This window comes from Gavia stellata, chromosome 5 (assembly GCF_030936135.1).
Source record: "Gavia stellata isolate bGavSte3 chromosome 5, bGavSte3.hap2, whole genome shotgun sequence".
In the NCBI taxonomy this organism is placed as follows: Eukaryota; Metazoa; Chordata; class Aves; order Gaviiformes; family Gaviidae; genus Gavia; species Gavia stellata.
In genome coordinates this window covers 31,422,181-31,447,283 of record NC_082598.1, presented here as the reverse complement: position 1 = coordinate 31,447,283, position 25,103 = coordinate 31,422,181, and the positions used below count along the sequence as shown (strand labels likewise).

Sequence of the window (25,103 nt, the reverse complement as noted above, 5' to 3'; positions counted from 1 at the left end):
AACAGGAAATAAGCGTAAAAAGAACTAGTGATTACCTATTTTCTCCTCTAGCTTTACAATTTCTTCTTGAGCTAACTGCAATTCATCCTTTTTGAGGGACAGTCGGTGCTGTAAATCTTCAACAGACCTCTGGAGTTGGTCATTTAAGAGCCTGGAAAATCAGTATACAGCTGAAAGAAGTTTGGGACCTATTCAGGGTCATCAACTTATGGCTCTTAAGCTGCTTATAGTGCTGGAACAGTTCCAACATAACTTCATGATAGGGTTGTGTCATACTAACCAGTCCTCTCCCTCCCCTTCTGGGAGAGAGAGGACTATTAAGGACTGCAGAGGCCAACACCACTTGGTTGCTCTGGACCCCTGCAGCAAGTCTGGACCCCTGCAGCAAGTCCACCTCAACACCATTCCAAAACAGAGCAATGGAACCTCGGTGGAACCACCATGATAATCTGAAACATTCACTTCCTTTGATGTCGATTACTCTTCATCATGTAACTCTTATTACTTGTGTCTTTTGACTTTTCGCTTTATAAAGATTTTGATATGTATCTCATAGCAGTAATTATCAGCCAGACCACATTTTAAGAAGCAACCAAATTGACAGCTACAGTTCTGATCCTACCTTTAAGAAATACAGAGCCTGAAAGATACATGAAACCATCTACCTACATAGTAGTTTCGTTTAGCAAGAAGTGTCACAGTGACCTAGGAAAAAAATGCAAAACGGAACTCCAAAGTAATTAAATGGATTATTTACAAAACAGGTCAGGAAATAAAAATGCCTCTGAAGTGGGATCCCACAAAAGCTAAAGAAGCTTTTCATTTGGAAAAAAAACCCCAAAACACAAATCCAGAATACAGCATGTCTGCCGGTAAAGATTGCTCTCGCTCAGTTTAGAGTGAAACTTTAGAGGGGAAAAAAAAGGGGGGGGGTGCCCCAAACACAGCTATAACAAATTGCCACCATGCACAAAGTAGAAACAAATGCTGAAATGACTGTAGCCCTACTCCTTGTCTCCTCCTTTTTATAATATCAATGCTTTTCACTAAAATTATAAGGAACCTAACAAGATACTTCACTTTTATGAATGTTGTCACAATTTTACTAACAAATACACTAATTGTTTTACTAACAGCCTTCTTTGTGCAATTGCAAGCATTACATGAACTCCAAGGCCTGCTTCTCAGCTTCAGTTCTTCATAGTTATCCACCCTGCTATTGTACTGTTATACAGTGCAGTATAGTACTGTTCAGGTTTTGGAGGGGGGTGGGGTGTGAGCCACAGACCCTGGTTTCCTTTGTAAAACATCCAAAAGATCTCATCTACAGCATTACCTATCCTGTAGTGATCTCTTACATCAAAGGCTCTCATTTCCACCTAAACCAAATACCAGATTTCCAAACTTCTGCCCAGATTTATTCAATACTCTATTTCCACTTTCTCTAAGCCACCTTCTTGTTCCATCACATTTAGATAATGATCCTGCAAGTTTAAATAGGCCTTAAAAATACATGGGTACACTTGATCTTCTAGTTCTGAGCAAGTTGGTCAAACCCCCACAGACTGCGTCTATGGATTGTAAGATGTCAACTCTCAAAACTGAAGTAGGTGCATGACAGTATTAGCATATGAGAGTGACACAAGAAAAACAGCTCAAGTAAAATGCCATTACAGAATGACTCTCCAGGAACCACTCAATTGTGGAATATCAATGCCTAATGCTTGGCATAAAATTTTCAGTATTACTGACAACTCTGTAAAACTGGCACAATTTGGTCCTTCTGCTGCAGTTTGGAAAGGCATCTGTCTTTCTTTTAACAAACAGCATTTGGAAACGCTTATAGAAACTTTCTGTTCTGCTACATTCATAAGCAGAGAACACAGTTGTTAGAGGAAACAACTCTAGAAGGAGGAGAAAATTTTCATTCACAATTAGCCATAAAAATTATCAGTATATCTGGTCATCAAATAAGTGCAGGAGGATCTTGCTGTGAAAAGCCACCACCGCACTTTCCTTACTCATATTTACTTCTCCTTAAGACAAAAACAGTACCAAGTGATTTTGAAAATAGTTTATGGTCTTTCCCAGGAACTCAACTCTGATATACAGTCATAGAACAAACAAAATTATGCCAGCATCTGTGAAAGACCACCACATTTTGTATTAGACTTACTGAAGTGAGCAAATCTCAGCTTTAAACTGAGAAGAATCATCAGATGTCTGGGCAAGTTTACTGGACTTCAATTTTAATTCATTTTCCAAAGAGTTTATTCTTTCTTTCAGGATAGAGACTGTAGTCTTCAGTTCACACCTTTCCATCTCAAACTGCAATTTAAAAAAAATAATCAAACATATTATTGCTGTAGAAAGCTATCACAACTTGGCTTTTAAATAAATTTAAGTCGAAAACATCTAACAAAATTAACTGCTTGAAAAGTCTATCCTATTTCAGAAGTGATAAAAGCTTACTTCCTAAAAATGCACTTACTCCTTGAATATTATTCTCCAGTTCTGAAATATCATGCTGCATCTTTGATTTTTCAAGGTTAGCTGCTTCTTGCTGAATCTGAGATAGAAATACAGAATTACATGTAATAAGATACACATTTTTAGATTTAACCATAGAAATTTAAGTTTAATGTTTAAGAAAACATTAAACTCTACATTCTTAGTTGAATGACTAAATGCAAAGTTCTCTCTACAGAGAGAGCTACAGAGCATTAGCTGAAAATACACCACTGCAGTTCAATACAACATCACTGAGTTTGGTTTTGGGTTTTGGTTGTTCTTTTTTAAAGAAAAAGTGTATTTATATTTGGTTCCTATCAAATTAATATTTGTGAGCTGTTGTAGAAAGATAACTGAGCTACAGGGCAATATAGAAGGTTGCAAACATGTATAGCTTAGTGTCCTAAGCTGTTTAATATTAATTTATGAAATTATCATTAATATGAAATGTAAGACAGATTACAAAGCTAACTGGTCTTTTCCAAGTCTATGAAGAAATTTTTTTTTAAATTATTTGTCTGTTCTCTGACTTCTGTGGTAAGTGCAGTGAAATTATTAAACAAACTCTCAAACTTCCTAGAAATGCCTGAGATAAGTGGTTTTGTGCAGATATTTCAAAATGGCACACACACAAAATGTTGGTAGTCACCTACAAGAAGAAAGGAAGGAGCTGGAAGCACATCTCTTCTACTGCATGCACATGCTTTAAGGAAAGAAGTCAGAGTTACTGCCACTGCATTCAGATACACTACAGTTCTCTATTTTTGTGGTAGTAAATCAAACTGTGGAAACATTCATTGTACAGTTAATCTTGACATATGTTGTTTTTGGATCAGTCCATTAATATGATTTTAAATTTCTGAATTTTCAGGACGTTTTAAAAACCTGTATACATTATATTAATAATAGAATTATTAATATAGAATAAAGAAGTCAGGGAAACCTCCCTGAAATCATATGCTCTTGACTACAACCAAATACAACATTAATGCACATTAATACTTGTGCTGGTTTTGGCTGGGATAGAGTTAATTTTCTTCATAGTAGCTAGTATGGGGCTACGTTTTGGATTTGTGCTGGAAACAGTGTTGATACACAGGGACATTTTAGTTACTGCTGAGCAGTGCTTACACAGAGTCAAGGCCTTTTCTGCTTTTCACACCACCCCACCAGCGAGTAGGCTGGGGGTGCACAAGAAGTTGGGAGGGGACACAGCCGGGACAGCTGACCCCAACTGACCAAAGGGATATTCCATACCATATGATGTAATGCTCAGTATATAAACTAGGGGAAAATCTGGCCGGGGGACCACTGCTTCGGCTGGGCATCGGTCGGAGGGTGGTGAGCAATTGTTTTCATTTGCATCACTTGCCTTTCTTGTTTGTTGTTGTTGTTATTTTCCTTTTAATTACAATTTTTATTATTATTATCATTATTATTATTATTTTATTTCATTTCATTTCACTTATTAAACTGTTCTTATCTCAACCCACGAGCTTTCTCGCTTTTACTTTTCCTATTCTCTCCCCCATCCCGCTGGGGCAGGGGGGGAGTGAGTGCGCGGCTGTGTGGTGCTTAGTTGCCAGCTGGGCTTAAACCACGACAATACCAGACATCAAAAGGTCAGAGTAACAGAAAAGTTATTGCATTAACAAATATTTTTTTAAAGGTTAAAAATAATGAAACTTGGATTGCTATGAATTTGTTTGATGGTTCAGTTATGTGCCATTTAAAATGTACTGTGCTACAAAATGCAACAATAAATAAAGATCAGTTAATATGAAAAAGTCCATAAAATCCCCAGTTTGTGGGATAAGAACCATGTGACACACAAGCACCTTCGAAGTAGTGCCTACACACAAAAATATTCTGTGGTTGGGTCTTCATATCTAGGTTCTTCACACAAGGTAATGCCATACTTGCCCTCAGACACTTAAAGCATGTTCCTCTCCCCCTATCCCCACCTAGGAACTGAGTTTACAAAGGTAATTCAGATAATTCATCAGTCTCTCTTAAATGAGTTTGAAATCAGATAACTTCAAAAGTTACTGAAAAGGGGAACTGACAGACGGCCAGACACGAACATGGCGTTATTGTATAAGCCTTCCCTATATACCACCTCACTGTAAGCAATGAAGCTATAAAAGCTCACCTTTAATTTTTCTCTGAGGCTTTCTTTTTCTGCCATTAGTCTTCTAAAATCAGTCAGTGCAATGTCTCTTTCTTCTTCCACATGACTTTGAGAAACTAAACTATGTTTTGCTTCTCTTCTCATCCTGTTCAATTCACCCTGAGACTTTAAAAGATTATAATTTGTTAGCATACATGGATTGCAACTAATACAGTGCATACACTAACAAAAAAGAAAGTTTCAATGCTGTTATTAAAATAGAAGTGCTATTATAGTCTTATTTTTCCCTAGATAACTAAAATATATTCCCTAAATCACGCAGTGGCATGAGAGCTTATTCTGACAACATACTCATCATCCTTTTACTGTTCCAAGTATAGCCTAACTTCATTCTGTTTTCTTATCAGTTAACTACTGCTTCTTCCTCGCTTTCTAGCCTGTATCCTTACCCAACTTTCTCATGGATTCTGTTGATTTTTTTTTTCCTGACCTTTCTCATTTCCGAATGCCAGTACAGTAAGTTATAATGGCCTTGAAGTTAATACACTAACTCTGGAATATATAATTTTATTAACAAGTAATAAAAATAGGTATATATTTTATTATCTTGGTTGTATTCTAGGTAGGTCTATACTCCTCAAGTTCTATTATAGAGAGAAGTTTCCTCATTTTAAATAAGCAACAGTACAAGTGTTAATCGGTTATTTCAATGCCAATTATAAACAATCTCTTCTTACCTGCTCATAAAGAACATTTAATCTATCTCTTTCTGCAGTCAATAATTTGACATTGGATTGAATTTCTATCATGTGTTTTTCAAATCTGTCTAACATGGACCGTAGCTCGTCTCTTTCTCTGGTGATCAATCTAAGATCTTCACTCTGCAAAGTGATTAATAAAATCTATGTTAAACTATACTAATCAAAACATTTCGATAATTAATACAAAACAAGAAAGAACTCACACTATTATTAATACATGAAAAATACATACATAATAAATTTTAATTGCAAGAAAAAGCCTGGCGTTGGTGGTATAATTTAAACAATAAGACCTAACCGTTAAGGGGAAAATGCAAAACAGTTAACATGATTTCAACCTTTTTCTGTTTATCATCTAGTTCTATTTATTTAAAAAAACCTGATCAATAATTAATCAATATGTTACTGTAAAATGTGAATAGGAAAATAAAATGCAAGTTCACTGGAGTTTCTCTCAGTTAATCTTTTATGTTAAGAATGTAATTTAAAAAACTACTACAGTCTTTTACTGCTACTGAATTTGAAAATATGTTTGATAGCTGCTCAAAAGGTTATACAGTATTTTCATTATTTTTTCAGCTTGTCTTGACAGCAGGAACTTTACCTTCTCTGGAGTCCTACGGCTTGGGCTAGGCCTTCGTTTTATCATTTTCTGAAGATACTCTAATTCTCGCTTATAATAATCTCTGTCGTCTTCTAAAGTCTTTACAAATGCATCTAGACGAGATGGAGATTTGTCTCCTCGGGCTATACCATATTCTAATCTCATTCTTTCTATTTCTAGGACAAGTTCTCGTTCTGCAGGAAAAGAAGTAAAAACAACTGTATAGGAACCTCATGAATTTCCACAAAAAGACATTAGCATTTGGGATGGACTAACTCCCAGCAACTGTCTGGGCAGCAAATCTGCTCAAAAGGATGTAGGAGTCCTGGCTGACAGTGGGCTACACATGAGTGACTAGCGTGCTTTGGAACCAATAGAGGCTTAACAGCATATTGGGCTGTATCAACGGAGACACAGACTGAGGCATGTGATTATTCCCCTTTACTTAGTACTCATTAGATTGCATTTACAATACTGTGTTCAGTTTTGTCCCTCCTAGTACAAGAAAGATGTTGATAAACTTGAGTGAGTCCAGGGGAGGCCCTCCAGGCTGGTCAGGGAGCAGAATACTTGCCCCGTGGGGAATGGCTGAGGGAACTGGGCTTGTTCAGCCTGGAGAAGAGGTGGGGGCTCAAGAGCAAGATGATACCAAGAGGGGGTTATAGATAACACAGAGCCAGTTTCTTCACAGAGGTGCACAGTAGGTAAACAAAGAACAATGGTGATTAATTGCTACAGGCAATTACAAGCAATACAGGGAAAAAACTTTTTACTCTGAGGATAAGCAAACATTGGAATGGGTTGCTCAGAGATGTTGTGGAATCTCCATCCCTGGAGGTTTTCAAGATCCAATTGGATAAAGCTCTCACGAAACAGTCTTAATTCACTCACTCAGAAAGACAGAGAATAAAAACAGTTTTGGACAAAATAAATCATTTTGTATGAAACTGCCATAGTATTAGGATGTCCTGTGGGATCACAGTAAAAAGCTCAACTTTCAGTTCTCACATACAGAATGAAAACGTTTCCATGACAAAAGTTTTCACTTCAATTCTGACTGAAGACCTACAGTTTTCTTTTAATTTACATATATCAAGTCTTTTAGTATTATTAATTGTATCTTAACTAGGTAAGGTTTTCTATTTAAAAAGTTATAGGAAGATAATTCACAGGAATCTACATTTGATGATTTACCTTTTATTTCTAAGCTCTCTGTTTTTTCTGTCAGCCTTTTTTTCTCTTGTTCAAGCTGGTTTAACAACAGTTCAAGATTCTCTTTATCATCTGCTTTTCCAAAGAGTTTTTCACTCAGTCTCTCATTCTCCCTACGACATGAGCACAACTCCTGAAGAAACAAGTGTTATTACAAAAATTAGAAGTGCTAATAGAGACATTTGGAAAAAAATACTTAATTTTTTTTTTAAACTTTTAATAATCAACACTGTTTACTTCTGTTTAACCTGGATGTTTTATGCTTTAACATTTGTTAAAGGCCATCACTGGTTTTATACTTTTTATTACATGAAAGTAAGCATTACTTTTGACACGGTTTGCAATGAGTAACAAAACAAGCAAGATTAATCCTTGTTTAAACCAAGAAACCAACCAGAAGGATAGTGGGATACAAACATGGAAAAAAGTAATAACTGAAGCAAGAAATATTTTTTAATGGCATTTAGTAACACTGTTGGTGTTAAAGTACATCACAATATGGCTTCTCAGTCAACCCAACCCTGCAGCTAATCACATGCTATTTGGCATGTCTTCCCTATAATCTGGTGCCCTGAAAATGAAATATTTTTGTATTTTCAAGTTCACTAGAAATACTAAAACAAAACACTATACTCAACTAGTACACAACTTGCTATATTGCTCGAAAGAGTTTGGTCTTCGAGGAATTTATAATACTGATGTTTTTCATCTGGGCTACTATGCTTTGTTTCTGAGTAAGCCAAGTATTGCATAATTATTCACATGCTGATTAAGAGACAAAGTAGTTTCTAAATGAAGAAAATCCTCTAAGATGTCATAACTTGTTTGTGGTAAAAATTATTATGCCATGGAAATTACAATTGCAGATAGCAGAAATAAGGAAATGTACAATAAGGACATAGTCAACCATACTGTCTCCAGACATTTCTTTCAGTGTATTTTTGCAACAATATAATGTAGCTTCTCTAGCTCTTTCATTTATTAATTAGTAATTTAATACAATAGAGTTTTGGGGTATTATAATAACTTCTCTTGTTAATTGTTAAATTGTTAATTTTTATAACAAATGGAAGAATCATGTGGATGACAGTATGATAAAAATGCTACAAACAAGAACTGAAAGTATTTTTACTTACTGACTTAAGCCTTGTTATTGTTTCTTCAAGATCCTGTATTTCACTGTGTTTTCTTTCAATTTCTTTCTATCAACCAAAATTAACCTATATGTTAAAAGTTACATATTCAAAATGACCACAATTCCTCTGTTACAAAAAAATTCAGGAAAAAGACCATTTTTGTAAGAAATAAAGTATAATCAGTTCCTTGTAATTTACCAAATTTTAAGTAGTAAAGCTCCTATGAACTGAAAGCACAAAAAAATTGTGGTATACACACCCATGCTATTTTGGAGCACAACAATTAAATAAATCATCGCATGACTCCTCATAGAAAAAAACCCTCCAAACACAGGCATCACTGTTGCAAATATCTATTATCTATCAATAGTTTTAAGTATCTCAGAATTTTATTTCATACTAAGCTAACAGAATATAGAAGACAGACTGCCTCTTAGCTAAACTAATCTCACCTAATACAGTAAAGAGACAAAATTGCTGTGATTAATCATCTTTTAGTGAGAAATTCTGTATAATATTTAGTAAACTGGAAAAAATATCTTTTTAATCTTCCTTTACAAGCCAATAGGTCATTCGTTGCAATTAAAAGATATAAAGCCACCTAAGAGCTGAGCAGATCCTTCACACTGTAACACGTTAGTGATTACCTTTGCTTCTCCTATTTCCTTATCTGCAGTCTCGAGCACAATTTCCTTGTGTCTTTCCAACTGCTGTGCCAAGTGGTCTATTTCATTCAGTTCTTGACACAATTCTTCGTTTTTATTACTTAAATGCACTACCTCACTAGTCACGTTTTGTTTAGTGTCCAAGAGGTCTTGAATGCGATTTTCAAGCTCTTTGTTTGTTTGCTGAAGATATTCAACCTGAAAGACATTTTTCATTAAAACATTAACATGGATTGGTAAACTAGGTAGCAAAAGTTCCTCACAATCTTCTGAAATATAGTATCTCTATATCCATAGTAAAAAAGGGACATCCTGTTAAAAATGGCAAGATTTTCTATTTTTAGAACTTACTGCTTATCAACATGAAAACCTATGATTTTACAAAAGTGCAAGGTGAAGGAATTCATTACTAGGCTGTTCTTGATCTAGTCTCCAAAACCTGAGGTTTATTCTAAAAACAAAGTACTGAAAAGCAGAGGACTGTATAGAAACCTGCCTTGGGCATCAGTCTGGTAGACTCAGTGTACTCAGAGTTCCCCTAAATTTCACAAGATGTGAGGACACATTCTTTTCACCTTTGTAGTATATTTGCTAGGCTTAGTCTCACCGTTACTCCTTCACGAAAGTGAAGCTTTACAGATCAGATTCCCCAAACCTATCTTGCCCTCAACACATCTCAGCACCTTAAACACAACATCCTCGGAAACTCTGCTCTACGCTGTTTTTTCCCAGTATACCTTCCCTAAGAGTAAAGGGAAGAGATGAAGGGATGTAGAGTAGGAATAAAAAATATACACAGTAAGTTACACTACCCAGGAAAATGGGAGCCTGGAGTATCTTGGAAGATTCAAGATAACAGAGGTGCTCCACTTCCATCTCCACACAACCTTCCTCAAAACTCCAGAAAGAAGTATTACTGTAGACACAGAAGAAAGTCTGAGCCCTCTCACAGTCGTGAATACTACTACATAGAGATATCCATCCATTTATTGTCAGAGAATAGAAGTGGTATATTGGCACTGAGCCCATGCAAATAGTCTTGATGGCCCAAAACCAGTTTTATGCTCACTCTCTGTACAATCATTTTGTGTTCAGCATGACTTACTAATTCAGGATCACTGAACACAGCTGTACTGCTTCCAAATCATAGCTCACTCTGTATTTTTACAGCACTGAACCTAAGCTAATAAACTCCGCAATGTGGCTCTCGTGCCACTGTACGTCATGAACAATCAGTATACAAAATGTCTAACTCAGTTGGAAAAACAGAGAATTGATGGTATAAACCCAGAGATGGGCTTTACTTGATACGTACTCCAGCCTGTCTTGTATTATTTTTTTAAATCCTCATTCTGAGATCAATATTGAATGCATGCTAATACGCACAGTAAACATAAACATCTTTATCATAAGCTTATAGTCTCCTTGAAAGTCTATGCTGGATTAAAGGTAGGGACCATTTGAATTCAATGAGGAAGATTCCCCACTATCTGATGAGATTATCTGCAGGACTACTCCTTATCATAAGTACATATACCATTGTTACTTCCTAAAACATAAATGGTATGTACGAAAAAAAATTTTAAAAAATTTAAAAGAAAATAAGTATTTTCAAACTTGGTGGAAACAGTGTATCATACAGAAATTTTCTGAATACTCTCAGGTTAACATTACAGATGTGAGTTCATAGAATTCTTTACCAAAACCATTCTAATAGACTTTTAAAACAAGAAATGAAATTTCCTTAGACAAGAAACACTGCCAGCTAAAAAGCAAGTTAAACTGATTGATTTTGTATCTAATAGTGATTTTTTAAAAGAGCTATAAGCTTTGTGGGTTTTTTTAGATTGCTAGTATTTTTAGTTTTGACTAAACAATAGTAATAAATCCATTACCTGCAAATTCAAATGGGCAATGAGCTTCTCATTACTTTTACTTCTCGATTCCAGAGAGATAACCTCATGAGAACGCCCACCATCCAATGCTAGCACTAGGCGCTCTATTTCTTTGTCTCTTAGCTCAACCTTTGAGGGGAAGAAAAAAAAAAAGTAGTTCTTTGGTATCTTCTATACCGTTTAATAGAACCTTTGTTCAAATAAACACCTATATAACATTCAGTAAAAAGATATGCACCTAATAATGCAATTTTTATCTTTAATATCCTTTTTTTAATCCTGGATTTTTCTGAAAAAAGTTATTTCTTTGCAAGAAAAATAAATGAATCAAATAGAATTTGTGGGGGCAAAAAAACTGAAACAATTCCTACTAGATTATTTTCTTGAAGACAAACCAACAATTTCAATTTAAAGTGAAGTTAATGAATATAACAAATTAACCGTCTGAGACTAGCATTTAAATTTAGGGAAAAAATCTTTTAAATCAGCTAATCCAGTGACTATTTCAGTCACTGAAAAATAGGGAATACTGGAAGAGGAAACCCAAGTTGTGAACAAAAAAAAAAAAAAAAGAGGATGGTGTCCACTAAACCCCAGATATTGAAAGATATTACAACATATGAACAATTGATGCAATTCCCTCACTTAAAGATTATACATACCTTATCAATCCACTCTAATTAAAATATCGTAAAATCTGTTGTTCATAATTAACTTTCAAAAATTAAAAATTCAAAAAATATAACCAGTCCAAACAGTGAAAAAAATTATCCTAAGATATCTGTAGATCAAATTACTATTTTGGACCAGTTAATGCTTCTGCACTAAAAAACCCTAGACATACACAAATTCTACTTATGATCATCAAGTCTAGCTTATTTAATGTAATTTTAATACACAAAATAGATCAGCAAAACCAGCGGGCAAGTATTTTATCATTGCTGCTGTCTCCAAAAGCAGAGGAGAGAAATAGCTCAATGTAGGCAAGTTAGAATAATTGTTTTTCACAAGCCCTACAATGCTTTCCCAATGAGGTTAAAACACAAATTATAATCAAGGCCATTGCAATGGCTACTACAGCCAAATAATAATAAAAAAAATAATCTATAACATACCTGTTTGCTATAATTTTTCATTCCATGTTCAGATATCTCCAGTTTTTCCTGTAGCTCTGTTAACTCTGACTGAAGTTCATGAATTCTGAAATGTAGCAATATACTGTTTATGTGGATTGATAGAACAATCGTATGTACACAATTCAATATTAGTATTTTCTCTTTTCTCCTGAATGTAAACATGTCACTAAAAAATAGTTTTGTTCATACGAAATATTAATGCAGAAGCCATTGTTTGAGATACTGTAGCAGGTTGACCTTGGCTGGCTGCCAGACCCCCACCCAGCTGGTCTCTCACTCCCCCTCAACAGGATCGAGGATAAAATAAGATGAAAAAGCTCATGGATCAAGATAAACACAGGGAGATAATTTAACAATTACTGTCATGAGCAACAGAGACTCGACTTGGGGAAGATTAATTTAATTTATTGTCAATTAAAAATAGAGTAGGATGGTGAGAAACAGACAAACTAAAAACACCTTCTTCCCACCCTCCTCTTTTTTCCTAGCTCAACTTTACTGCTTCACTTTGAACTCTTATACCTCCCTCCTACCCCAAGGGGTGAAGCAGGGATGGGGAATGGCAGCTGCGGTCAGTTCATAACACTTCATAATACTTCGGCTTTGCTGCTCCTTCCTCCTCACACTGTTCCCCTGTTCCAGCGTGGGGTCCTTCCCACGGGATACAGTCCTTTATGCACTGCTCCAGCATGGGTCATCTCCACACAGTACAGTCCTTCAGGAACAGAGCTCAGCTCCAGCTTGAGTCCATCACAGGCCACAGCTCCTGCCAGAAAACCTGCTCCTGTGTGGACTCCTCTCCACAAACTGCAGCTCCTGCCAGGAGCCAGCTCCACGGCCTGCAGCTTCCTTCAGGACATATCCACTTGCTTCAGCATGGGGTCATCCATGGGCTGCAGTGTGCATATCTGCTCTGATGTTGTGCTTTCCACAGGTTGCACAGGCAACCTGCATCACCATGGTCTTCTCCATGGGCTGCAGGGGAATCTCTGCTCCAGTGCCTGAAGCACCTCCTCCCCCTCCTTCTTCACTGACCTTGGTGTCCGCAGGGTTGTTTCTCTCAAATTTTTCTTATTCCTCCATCTCACTGCTGCTGTGCAGCGTTGTTTTTTACCCTTTCTTAAATACTGCAACTTAAAAATTGCAACTTTGCCACAGGCAGCACTGTCAATCACTAAGCAAAATCCTATTTAAGAACTATAGTGCTCTTAAAACATCATGAAATACCATTTTGTTTGAGGTACGCTTGAAAGGTAGAAGGAGGGTGGGGTTGGAAAATCACTGCAGATATTTAACACGTATACTTCAAAATGTAAAAGTTCTTTAGATTACCGATTATCAGCCACCTGAAGAAGGTCTGCAATATAAGGGTCCTCTGGCTGAGGAACTGGATAGGCACTAACACCTGACGGAGGGACAGGCTGGTCTATCTGCATACGTTGACGTCTGAAGGGAATGCTTCTTTTTCTGCCACCTAAAAGCCCAAACCCAAATGCCTATTACTTGGATTTAAAGCAAGGGAGTCAGCTTATTTAATACAAAATTAAATTTCCTATTTATTCCACTGCTTCTGAACTGACATGTTTCACCACTGTAATAAGTTGATAAGATTTGTACATTCTAGACAACATTATTCTTGCAAGTTAGTATCAGCTTTGTCAAAGTTCAGTTTTATAATAAGGTAACATGCAAGGTTCAGTAAAAGTAATTTTCCACGGTCTTTAAGACCCTAAATATTCTACAGTTCAAACTTGTTGAACCTGTTAGAGATTTACCTTACTAAAAAAGCCAAATTAGAACATCACAAAAGACATTTTGTTTTCACATTTAAGAACTATTTTATGACTGAACTAACCTCTGCATTGTTTAGTAATTTTTTTTTTCCTTCTATTCTATTGTCATTTCAGTGAACGAATATCATAAGCATATTAAGCAGAATAGGTTATCTGCTTGCATGGTAACATGATATTAAAACCAAAGCAAAACATAGTATTATTTCCAGAGGGAACAATTACTCTTCATCACAAGATTAAATAAGAACACACAATATTTGATGACGTAGTATAGAAAAATCCCAAAAGACTGGTGACCAAGGGACAAGCATACAGAAAGACAGACAAAAGTGTAACATGGCATCTTTGAAGCGAGAGATATGAAAGGCAGAAAGGTGTGGAAAAATAGAGAGGAATTTTAATTTCACCTAGCTACCTACTAATTTCCCTCAGATGCCAAAAATACATAGGTAATTCAATGACTTGGAAAGGAAAGACAATTTCAAAATTTCACAAAATACTTCTCACTATTTCCCTTAGCTTGAAAAAAAATTAAGAAAAGGGAAACCCTTGAGAAAGAAATTAACCTGAAAGTAACATCCAGAAGATTTTAAGTTATCAAAAGACCCTTTAAATACTGTAAGCTTTCAGAAGGTTGGAATATTTGTTTGTAGACATATTTTACATCTTGCTACTTTTAGATCTTGTTTACAAAAATCTGAATTAGTCACATATCATCAATTGGCTGTCAAAAAGATTCAAGTGTCAAACAACCTGCCTCTGACTAAATTAGGTGCAGCATTAAAGAACATAAAAATAGCTGCTGATTAACAGTGCTTTCCAGTCACGTTTTAACTTACTAGTCTTCTACTGAATCTAAGTTTGTATTCAAATTTGTCCCTAACACAAGTGATGTGCTAATAAAACTTCTTCCATACAGAGAAAAAGACTGAATTTAGAGCCAAAACTTTCAAAAGGTAATGTTATTCTATTGGATAGTTATTTTACTGTAGTAACTTCTCTTCCTAGAGAAAAAAAAAATATTATGTTCTGAAGAGCAAAAAAAAGCCCAGAGAAAAGTTAAAATATCTGTGATTATTTACACTCACCAGGTGTTTGCACCACTGCTTGCAGATTCTTCTCCTGAAGCAGCTGAATTTTTTCAGTCTTGGCTTTGTTCTCTTTTTCCAGCATTTTAATTTTATGTACGTATTGGTTATTCAGAAATTTCAAGTCAGCTGTTTCATGTTCAACCCTCCTTAAGGAGGCTTTCAAATCTTCAAGGGAGAGAAAATGCAGCGTTATCTTTCTTATTCATTATTATTTTTCTTAGTAGCACCAAAATAGGCATAAAGAGAATCCTATATTCTTTTCCCATAACATGAAAATTTCAAATACACATACATATGTGTGTATATATATACACACAAACACACAAAAATATATATTTATACATGTTATACAAATAAAACCCCTTTGTAGAATAAAGGCACATTTAACAGCAGTCTTTCATTTTAAATTGAAAAGTAGCATTTCAAGGTATGAAAGTATATGTTAAAATTTCTAACATTTTCGTGTTTGATTAAAACAATGATTTGCAGGACCTCAGAAGCTTTTTAACTACAAAAGAAATATCTGTGCATGAGCCTTAATTCATTGAAGTTAATGACCACTCACACTCACTTGTAAGTACAGATAAATGAATCTGTGGGTCAAGGATTTGGCCGCAATTTTATTTTGGCACGTAAGGATTAAAAAAAAGTATCATAATTTTTATATTACCTTTAACATGACGATCAGATTGCTCTTTCAGTTTTAAAATTTCTAAATGTAGTTCATTATTTTCCCTGGTAAGTTTAGTATTCTCTGTTTTATAAGGTTCCAAAATAGCATCATAATTGCTGCACTCTTTTTCAGTTTTTCCAGCAGATAACTTTGCACTGCGCAAGCTCTCAGTTGTATGAACTAGGTCACTAGAATAAAGGAGCATCAGACATGTTAGAAATGTTATCAGCCTTTACACTGCACATACAAATATTTATTATGACCTGAGAAACAGAACCCTTTCCTTGAGACCATGTTAACTGTAGAACAGATGGGTTCAAAGAAAGGCAAAGAGAACATTCATGTAAGAAAAACTGGAAGACAGGAATCCTTCACTTAAAAAAAGTAAATAGGAAAGGACAGGACAATTATAAAAAATAAAGATATTTAGAAAGCACATCAGGAGTTTACATCTGATAATTCAGTGAACTCTCTTTTCTACATAAAGTGAGATAGTCAAAATTGGCAAGATGATTTTTTCGTCCAAGCACTACCTAAGTTGTAGCACTACTTACCACAGAAGAAACTTGAAGTAAAGAATTAAAAAGGCCAGAAGGTTGCTAGCATTTATATGGAGATCAGAAGCTCCATAAGAGAGATTAGTGCTAAGTAGCTATAAACATTTTTGTGAAAATAATACCAAAGTCAGTGATTGAGAGATTAAACCTATCTGTTAGACACCAGAATGAGAGTTAATGTTGAAGGCAGACTACTCCACATCTGCCTAACTACAGTTCTTCCATCTGTATTAGATGCTAGACAGCCACAGAACCAGAATACCTATGTTTGCATGTTTAGCCAAATATAACTGGATTACTATGGAAATTACTATGTTCGGTATCACAACAAAGCCATGAAATGGCAGATATATTAGGAAATTTGTTTTTCTTCTGTTATGTGTCCTGCAAAAGCTTCAGAGATAGCAAATTTAAACTTCTCCAAATAAGATCATAAAAACCAGAGCTGTGAATGTTTTAAGTCACAGTACAGACAACAGGGATTATTTTTTATACAACCCATAAGAGTGTTTTCCTTTAAGCGCATATCGACAGTGACTATTCTTGGCTCTCTTATGAGGTTAGAAAAGTTGAATTTTCCTAGACTATAGATCCTTAGAAACAATTCTACTGAATTAAATGAAATCTTAAGATGTTCTCATCACTTAAGCAAACCCATTTGACTTCATCATACACAGGAACTGAATGTTAGCTCTGAAATAACATTGCCTGAAAATAATCTTCAGACTAAGCATTCTCCCTTATACGTCAAAATACTATATGATTACTATGGTTTTTTAATTAATCTCCTTTTGAATACCTAAAAAGCTTTTCCACCAAAGGTAAACTGTCCACTCCCAATGGTTGCCGATAGCCCAGCTGATCCAGACGTTTCCTGAGATTAACGAACCTTCGCTCTGCAGTTGTAGTCATTGTAAACACACCTCCAAAGCAGCTTTTGTCACAGTCAAGAAAAACAGGGCACCTGCAAAAGATTGTTTGTTAAAGCAATTGTCCTTTAAAGAATACAGAAAAAAGTAATGGAAAAAACATTTTTTGTGTAGGAAATACAGTGCATAAGCATGTCCTTAAAACTTAAGTAAACCAAAAGAGAATCATAGAGCAACTAAAAAGTTTTAAACATATTTACATATTTCTTTAAAAAGAAATATTTGCCTTGGCAATTAGTTTTCTCTTTCCTAACATCTTAGAGTACAAACATAATTTTTTCTTTCCAGTATGTAACAACTGAACTCTGAAAAGATCTTCCTGTGGGAAGACTAAGAAGTAGATTCTGACTTTTTTGAATCATGGTCATCATGGTATCTTCCACAATGCAAACTGACAGATTATTCTCAGAAACACCATATACTTTTTTCTTTCATATATAAATCTTACTTTCAAAGTTTACAAGGCAGTACTTAATACAACTTATGCCAACCATTCATAAAATTGCATAAAATGTGAAAATTTTAAAGACATATTAACTTTGAACATCTTTTTTCTATGAGGGAAAACAGGAAAGAAAAAAAACCACCGGTACTATAGTCCTACCTGCATCGTTTTCTGGAAAATACAGTTCAAGGATCAGAAGTTTGGTTTTTTTCTTTTGACTGATTAGTTATCTTTTTATTACTAAACTGATCTAAAAGGGGCTGGATCAGCACTACTGTATCTGAATCCATTTACCCTCACGTTTCTTCGGAAGTTTCAGTATTAACCTACTGGCTGCAAAGACCTCAGAAGCCAAACTACCAATCCGAGGGAGCATTGTTTGCATCTCATATAAAGGGGATAGAATATAGATATCATTTAAAACACGCTGTTTCACAATCCCCCAGATTTTAAAAATATGTTAAATAAATATATGCAGGTATTTGAAGATAAAATTATTTATGAATAATAAAATGAGAAAATATGCATGTTTCTCTCAAGTCTGAGGCTGGAAAGTAAGATTTCATCTCACTGTATCAAAACACTACAAATAAGTCTAGCAACAGGACTGTGGTTGCCAGGTACTGCTCCATGGATGAGAGAATATCACCAGCCTTATGAGCACAGCATCTGTTCCAGGTACTGCCAAAATATTTGTTTGAAGAGGTTCAGGATGTTGAGATATTAACTAGGCAATGGCATGGAGAACAATCCCTTACATATTGTACTGGGATGTTTGAAGGAGGAGGTGGCGCATTTCCTTCCACTAAATGGTAACTGTCAATGTACTAAGTGGAAGTCGATGTACTAATGTGTGCTAAATGCTCTTTGTTCTCCTTTGGCAGCCAAAGATTAAAGCTAAAAGTGATGAGACCTTGGTATTTCTGCATTAATGTTGAGGATTCTGTGTTGAATTCAGGAAAACAGCGATTGTGTTACTGTGTCTAGATTTAGTCTCGGGAATACATCTCATATTACTACAGAAGTAAGCTGATAACTCTTGAGCCCATCTTCTCCTTAAGAAGAACTGTATCAGTTAAAAAGATTAAATTAGTTTAAAATCGTTCATCAGACTTGATTTAATAGCTTGTGTTTTGGAAAGAGAAAGGATTTTTCTACTAATCATATTGCGAAAGTTTTACAGAAGAAACATCAAGAAGAAAAATCGAGAAGAAAACTGTGTCACAGCTTGTAAGGGAATAAAGTTTTTCTGCAGTAACTGTGGAAGAAATAAATGGATAGATGTTAGCGCTCCGGTAACTGTGGCAGAAATAAATGGATAGATGTTAGCGCTCCAGCAACTGTGGCTAGGAAGTAGATACAGGATCTTGCTAAATCACTACAATGGACGTTTACGTGAGGTGTAGTTACCTAAACATATTCCAATATTGAGAGGTACCAAGCTTTCTGGTTGAATCACTCTCCTTCCTAAAGACTGGGAATTTTAATTCAGGACATTATTGCCACCAGAATCAAACAAGAAAGGGTATTATCTTACATTCCCTAGAGCCACATCTGATCCAAAATTAGTTCAGGAAACGAGTAGCTGGAGTATAGGTCCAAAATATGTCCAGGAATGAAAGCAAGAAGAACAACTGGGGGTCACTATTTCAGAGAGCTTAACACAGATATTAAACTCTTCAAAGACAATAATCATTGTACACTCTTTGTTGAAATGAAATTATGTGTCAGTAATTCCAGACCTCTGTCATTACAGACAATCATAGCATAAATCTCATATCCTAAACTTAAAGTCTATCACTAGTCTTATCATGACATCAAAAAGTATCTAGTAACTTCTCCATCAGGAAAATTTGGTTTTCTAGAAATATAAAATGAATACATGAACTGCTGTACTGATTCAGTTGAATCCAAGATCAGTTTGACACCCCTTGTCTCTGACAGTTGCCGCAGCAAGAGTATAAAAACATAAAAAACACAAGCCAAATCATACTCCTACATACCTTCTCTTTCCATAAGCCTATAGTGCAGAGACTTGATGGGCCTCAAGTTGAACTGAAATCATTAATAGACCTTTCTCTAACATGTCTAATTGTTTTCTTGAATCTTTTGCATTTTAACATCAACCTAGCCTGTGGCAATGAATTCCTGATTTTAACTGTATGTCTGGAAAAGTATATCGTAAATTTATGGGGGGGGGTGTCCCCTTTTTTTTCTTTTTATTCTAAGACATACTAAATAATCATTCCTTATTTATGCCTTCAGTCATTCATGATGGCATCTTTAGCAAATTTTTTTTCCCCAAAACTTTCTGGTAGCTTGTATAGCTTGTCCCTTTTCCATGCTTTTCCTGAGATTAAGATCACTCTGAGCAGCCATACAGCAGCCATAAAGATTCTTTGCTGTAGCCTTCATTATTCATAATGATTCCTAACTTGTCATTTGCCTTTCTGATCACTCTAAAGCATCAATTAGATGCATTCACAGTGACACTAACACCTCTCTTTCTGAGCGGTAACTGCCACGTTAGAGCCCGTGATGTGTATTACTTCGCCTTTATTAACAACGTTCCTTAACTCCTGCCTTATTACTCAGTCCAGTGATACTCTTCTGCAACCCTTGGACTGCTCTTAACACATCCATATAATGAGCAAAATTTGTCCCTCGCTGTTTAACCCATTCTTTCAGATCACTGATCAGTGCTAAACAGCAGAAAATCTTCTGTGCATTCACCATAAGGTAGTACTTTCTACCCTTTCTTTTAACCACTTAGTGAGTTATTAAATGACCTTTTTTCCATTTCTGAAAGACACCTGCTTTCTTAAAAGCCTTTGGTAAAGAGCCTTCTCAAAAGCTTTTCGGAAATCCAAGTTTTTTACATCACTCTTACCCAGTCAACTCAATCCAGAATATCCTTTTCTTTAAGAAACTTAATAGCCTTGTGAATCACAATCTAGTCATGATGAAAGGTATGTTGAACTTACTAGATCTGTCTGTAAATTTTCAAAGTATCGGAAAGCATTCTTAACAACTTTGGTATTTCCCACGAGATAGGCTACATTAGCTTCATAAATAGTTCACATTATTAATTATCTAAATATTTCATGTAATTTAGTACTGCTAGGAAGAAAATATAATTTCCATTTTAGATTAAAAAAAGAAAGACAGATAAACAAACAAAAAGGAAAATTAAATGGTACTTTAAATCAGGCATTTCCAGACAAGGATTTATCAAGATGTCTAAATGAGTGCATCTTTCAGTTATGCACAGAAAAGATATTCAGAGCCAATAGACTCATTTTTTGTTCCTCCTTTGTTCACAAAGACTGCTAAAGATGACAACTTTCATGTGCTTCATTTTGTGATGTGCCTGGGTGATTGTGAGCAGTCTTTTGATGACCTAGGTGTTTATGAAATAGACATATTCAGCACCTATGAACTGTTCCCTATTGTTCTAAGTCACCAGTGACTGAAATTGAGCATTGACATGAAAGATGGGCAATAATGGAACTTGAAATTCAGTTCCTTTAGGCTATAAGTGTAGAATCAATATGCATAAAATTGTGTGAAAAAAGCAATGTTAATAGGTATTAGACTAACCATTACAGGTGGAATACGAAACAGAAAACATTTAGCACGTTGAAACCCTCCTTTCAGTCTGAAAACAATGCAGCAAAATTCATGGTTGAGTATAGGTTAAGAATTGTTCCAGATGCAATACTTGTGTTATCAATAAGAAAATGTAATAACAAAAATGCAAAGCAAAGATGTATCTCGGTCTTGGAAGACATAATACAGTCATTGAGCCATGTGGGAGAAACATAAAACTACATAGCTGACAATGGAACAGAAATTAGAACAGACAAATTTATATGCTATGTATCAGTTTCTTTATTGAGTCTATAACGTTAACACCAAAGACAATTATGAACTGGAGTTTCCAGTCTCAGTTCTGGGAAATACCAAAATGCATTTTTCACTCATCAGAACTGATACGCTAAAGGCTTTTTTTTAGCACGTGTGTAAAATATGTTTACAAAACATCTGTTCCTGTCCTGTAATTACTGGTCACATAGCTCATTCTACTATAAAGAGCTAGTTTTGTTTTCACCCAGGTAAAAAAATGCACCTAGTGGACCAACCATTTGACTATAGTAATACTCTAACACATGCCCCTATACAGTCCATGAGCACTGAAAGCTGTGTTGTGAAAGACAGTTACTGCAACATCATTTTCAAGATACACTGAATGAGCCTGCACCTGTTTTGGCAAAGTCTGTTTCCAAGTTGATTTTCTGGGAGTTCGCTAGATATTCATACACCACCATGACTAGATATTCATACACCACGGTTGCTATGAAGTGTTGCCGCTTTGCCAATAGAAAGACAACTCTAGCTCTAAAAAAAATTTCTTCTTTAAAGAGTGACCAAAACCTGTAAGTTTACATTACAGTACGACAAGACCCTATCGATTACGAGCCTCCTCATCACCTATCTCCCCAAACCTTTCAGCAAGCCCAATCTACACCTATAGAGGAGCAGTCAGTCCTTTTTTAAACAGGTTTATTTTTACTTTTTCCACCCTTCCTCCGGGTCGGTCTTACCAGACATACCGTTAAAAGCAAATTCTTGCAGGGCGAGCCACTAAGGAGTAGCCGAGATGTTTCACTGAGGCTTCGGCAGCGATGCAGCTCCGGCAGGGAAGGGGGGCTGCAGAATCCTGAGGGAACGAGAGGCCAGCGTGCAGGCCAGACACTGGGGGAGGCTGCCCAGGCTAATCTGCCCTCCCCAAGAGCAGAACAGACAGAAGCGGCCCAGCGCCACGCTGTCCTCAGGGCTGCTACAACGGCCGCTGCCGGGACCGCGGGAGCCCAGGCTAGCCGCTGAGCGCCGCCGCCCGCCTGCGAGGAGCCCCGAACCCGCCGGCAGCACCTTCCTCCTTCCCCTACAGCACACGAGCCCTACCCACCCGCCGCGCCCCACAGCGCTCCCCGGCGCTGGCACTCCCGCTCCGCAGACCCCGCGCAGACCTAGGCCGCACCGGCGGTTTGAAAATGGCGCGCGGAGCAGCGGCCGCTTCCGCCCCGTCACCTCAGCAACGGGGCACGCGCCTGCACGCGCGGCCGGCCGAGCCAACCGCCGCCCGCCCCGCCTCTTTCCGCGCGACCGGCAGCCCTCGCGCTGAGGGGCGGGGAGGGTGACGTACCGCGCCTCCGCTGCCCGCCGTTTGCCGCCGCAGCGTCAGCAGGGGCAAGCGCCTCACGCTGACAGCGCCTCCCGAAACGCTTCAGCTGAGGGGCTTCGCGCTGCGTCGGAGCAAGAAGCAACCGAGGTTGCAGTAGGCGTGCTGGGCTAAGAGCGCAGGGTCACAGCTGAGCCCGGGACTGCACGAGGAGCTTTGACACAAGGTTTAATTCCGGGCTGAGGGCGAAGCTGTCTCCTGGCCTAAGCGGCTGGGGCTGTGCAGAGGAGCGGCCCGTGATGACAGCTTAGCTCTGGCTGCAGCCAAAGCGGAGAGAGAGCTGTTACTGCCGTCTGTGATCCTCTTCCAGAGGGTCTTGCACTTACTGCCTATAGTATAGTTGCCTGTTGCAGAGTTGCTGTGGGGTTGAAGTGTGATATCAAACAGGACTACCTGTCACTTTCACAAGCTGTCTATACTAGTTTAAAGGGAATTTCTGCAAAGTGTATCCTTTCTTCCCCTTGGTGTTGCACTGGCTACCTTTTGGCACGTGCAAAGACACTGTAAGCAGGTTATATGCAACTTGGATCAAGCATTTTATTAGTAAAGAAAACTAGGATTTAATGAGCTACAAGACTTAAATGTTACTATGCTCACCCAAATCCAGGTGCCTCAATCTTGCCAAGTTGCCATCTAGCACATTAGGTTTTCCTTCTGAGTTTTACAGCATTCTTACATTACTGGTTTTCTGGTCTTTATTCTTGCATCTGCATCTCAAAACTCGAATTCTTACCTCTGTTTGCATGTTTAACATTATTGTGCCTGTTTTTATTCTACATACACCCCAGCTGTATCCAACAACTTGGCGATTTCCTCAAGCTGTACAGAAAAACTAGGTCCTGAACCACAGGCAGCTGAAGCTCCAGGAGGAGGAAGGGGTTACAAGAGGTGGGAGTATACTGATGCTACATCATACTTACTAAAGGGAAGAAAAAAAAATGCATGTTGAGAAATAGAGCAATTCTACTTCAATGCCCAGAGACAAAACAATGGAAATAACTGCATTTTCACCTTTTTGAAATAAGACTCCATATAAATAAAGAATATGATGAACACAGTTTAATTAAGAATTATAACCATAGTCATATTACATCTCAGAATATGAATTCAGAATTCCCACTACATAAAGTTCCACATCCATACTTTCTAGAACAAGGAAGGGAAAAGATTTGATAGTCTAATGCTTACATAATTTCCAAGATGCAAATTATTAGTGAAAACAGTAGTATCCTTTTTGCATACTATGAAGGTAGTGCTTACTGCTTTTAGCAAGAGAAGAGATTATAAATAAAAGTATCTGAACATTAGGGGAAGGGAAAAACTATATCCAAAGTGTTTCACAGAATTAATGCTTTCAAACAGTACTTCAAAATCCCAAAGGTTTCATTTTGCCCTGAAAAATGGTTGGAGAAGGAGTGTAACTTGACATCTATGGCAGTTAACTACACGTACACATGAAAATCCACCTTTCAAAAACAAATAGCATTTATAGTGTTTGATTCCCTTATACACAGGCACAAACTTTACTGGCTTCTCTTTCCCTTTCTAGAACTTAATGAGACTGTGCAATACTGGAGCAGTAGTCTAAAATATCCTGTATAGTGAATTCCATAGTAATTCCTGATCCAGGATAGCAACGAGCTATCAGCCCTTCAAAGTGCTTGTATTGTCGTATAAACTCATCTTGCATGGAATGCCACACAACCTGCCAAAGAAAGCAAACCTTAGGAAACGCCAACTGGCACAACACACTGTATGTGAGCTACAATACATTGGCTCATTAACTGATTCTCAGTTGAGGTGTCATTTTAAAATTAAAGCTTGCTAGCAACAAAGTTCAGTAAACTGAGTTGCTGCATTAGAAGAGTGATTGAAGTTTTTTACCCATTAACATCTTTAATGTTTACAAGACTCCTACTATTTTCTGCTTTGCAGATTTGGTAAAGAAGAGGAAGTCGCCCTAAAAAGAGGTATTGCTTTTGTCTTTAAAGAAAACACCGCAAACCAGAATAGTTCTACTAATTCACCTTTCAGACTTTAAAAAGCTGTTAATACATGCTCAAATACTAAACCTACTTACCATTTACTCCCATGAGAAAGTTTACAGAGTATAAGAAAAAACTTAAATAATATAACTATCAGAAAAGATGTAATGGAAAGTATATTCTGCTATAGTGTACCAGCTAAATTTCATATCAGGTTAACAGTTCATTTAAATCTAGTTCTCTCTACCTCCAAGTACATTTTGCAGAACAGAGATCACCCATTAATGGACACCTATGGAATCATAAAGAAAGTTTCTTTCTGAACTTTATGACAACA

At 36.8% G+C, this 25,103-nt stretch overlaps 2 protein-coding genes across 3 annotated transcripts in view; both read right to left on the bottom strand.

The window, feature by feature from the left end:
• Positions 1–17,077, bottom strand: part of CEP135 (centrosomal protein 135) — a 33,366-nt gene extending 16,289 nt beyond the window's left edge. Inside the window, exons 1-15 of the mRNA XM_059818062.1 lie at positions 16,965–17,077; positions 15,606–15,796; positions 14,933–15,100; positions 13,384–13,525; positions 12,031–12,115; positions 10,916–11,044; positions 9,003–9,218; positions 8,356–8,421; positions 7,202–7,352; positions 6,008–6,201; positions 5,380–5,523; positions 4,664–4,807; positions 2,492–2,569; positions 2,177–2,328; positions 36–151 (exon numbers count right to left, since the gene is read on the bottom strand). Of these exons, the coding sequence (XP_059674045.1) occupies positions 36–151; positions 2,177–2,328; positions 2,492–2,569; positions 4,664–4,807; positions 5,380–5,523; positions 6,008–6,201; positions 7,202–7,352; positions 8,356–8,421; positions 9,003–9,218; positions 10,916–11,044; positions 12,031–12,115; positions 13,384–13,525; positions 14,933–15,100; positions 15,606–15,796; positions 16,965–17,077 (2,089 nt within the window). The remainder of the gene's footprint in view (positions 1–35; positions 152–2,176; positions 2,329–2,491; positions 2,570–4,663; positions 4,808–5,379; positions 5,524–6,007; positions 6,202–7,201; positions 7,353–8,355; positions 8,422–9,002; positions 9,219–10,915; positions 11,045–12,030; positions 12,116–13,383; positions 13,526–14,932; positions 15,101–15,605; positions 15,797–16,964) is intronic.
• Positions 17,078–23,818: 6,741 nt separating this feature from the next.
• The window catches only part of EXOC1 (exocyst complex component 1), a 32,947-nt gene continuing 31,662 nt past the window's right edge, over positions 23,819–25,103 (bottom strand). For both annotated transcript variants that reach the window (XM_059817744.1, XM_059817746.1), the window contains one exon: positions 23,819–24,486. In XM_059817744.1, the coding sequence (XP_059673727.1) occupies positions 24,334–24,486 (153 nt within the window). In that variant the 3' untranslated portion in view covers positions 23,819–24,333. The remainder of the gene's footprint in view (positions 24,487–25,103) is intronic.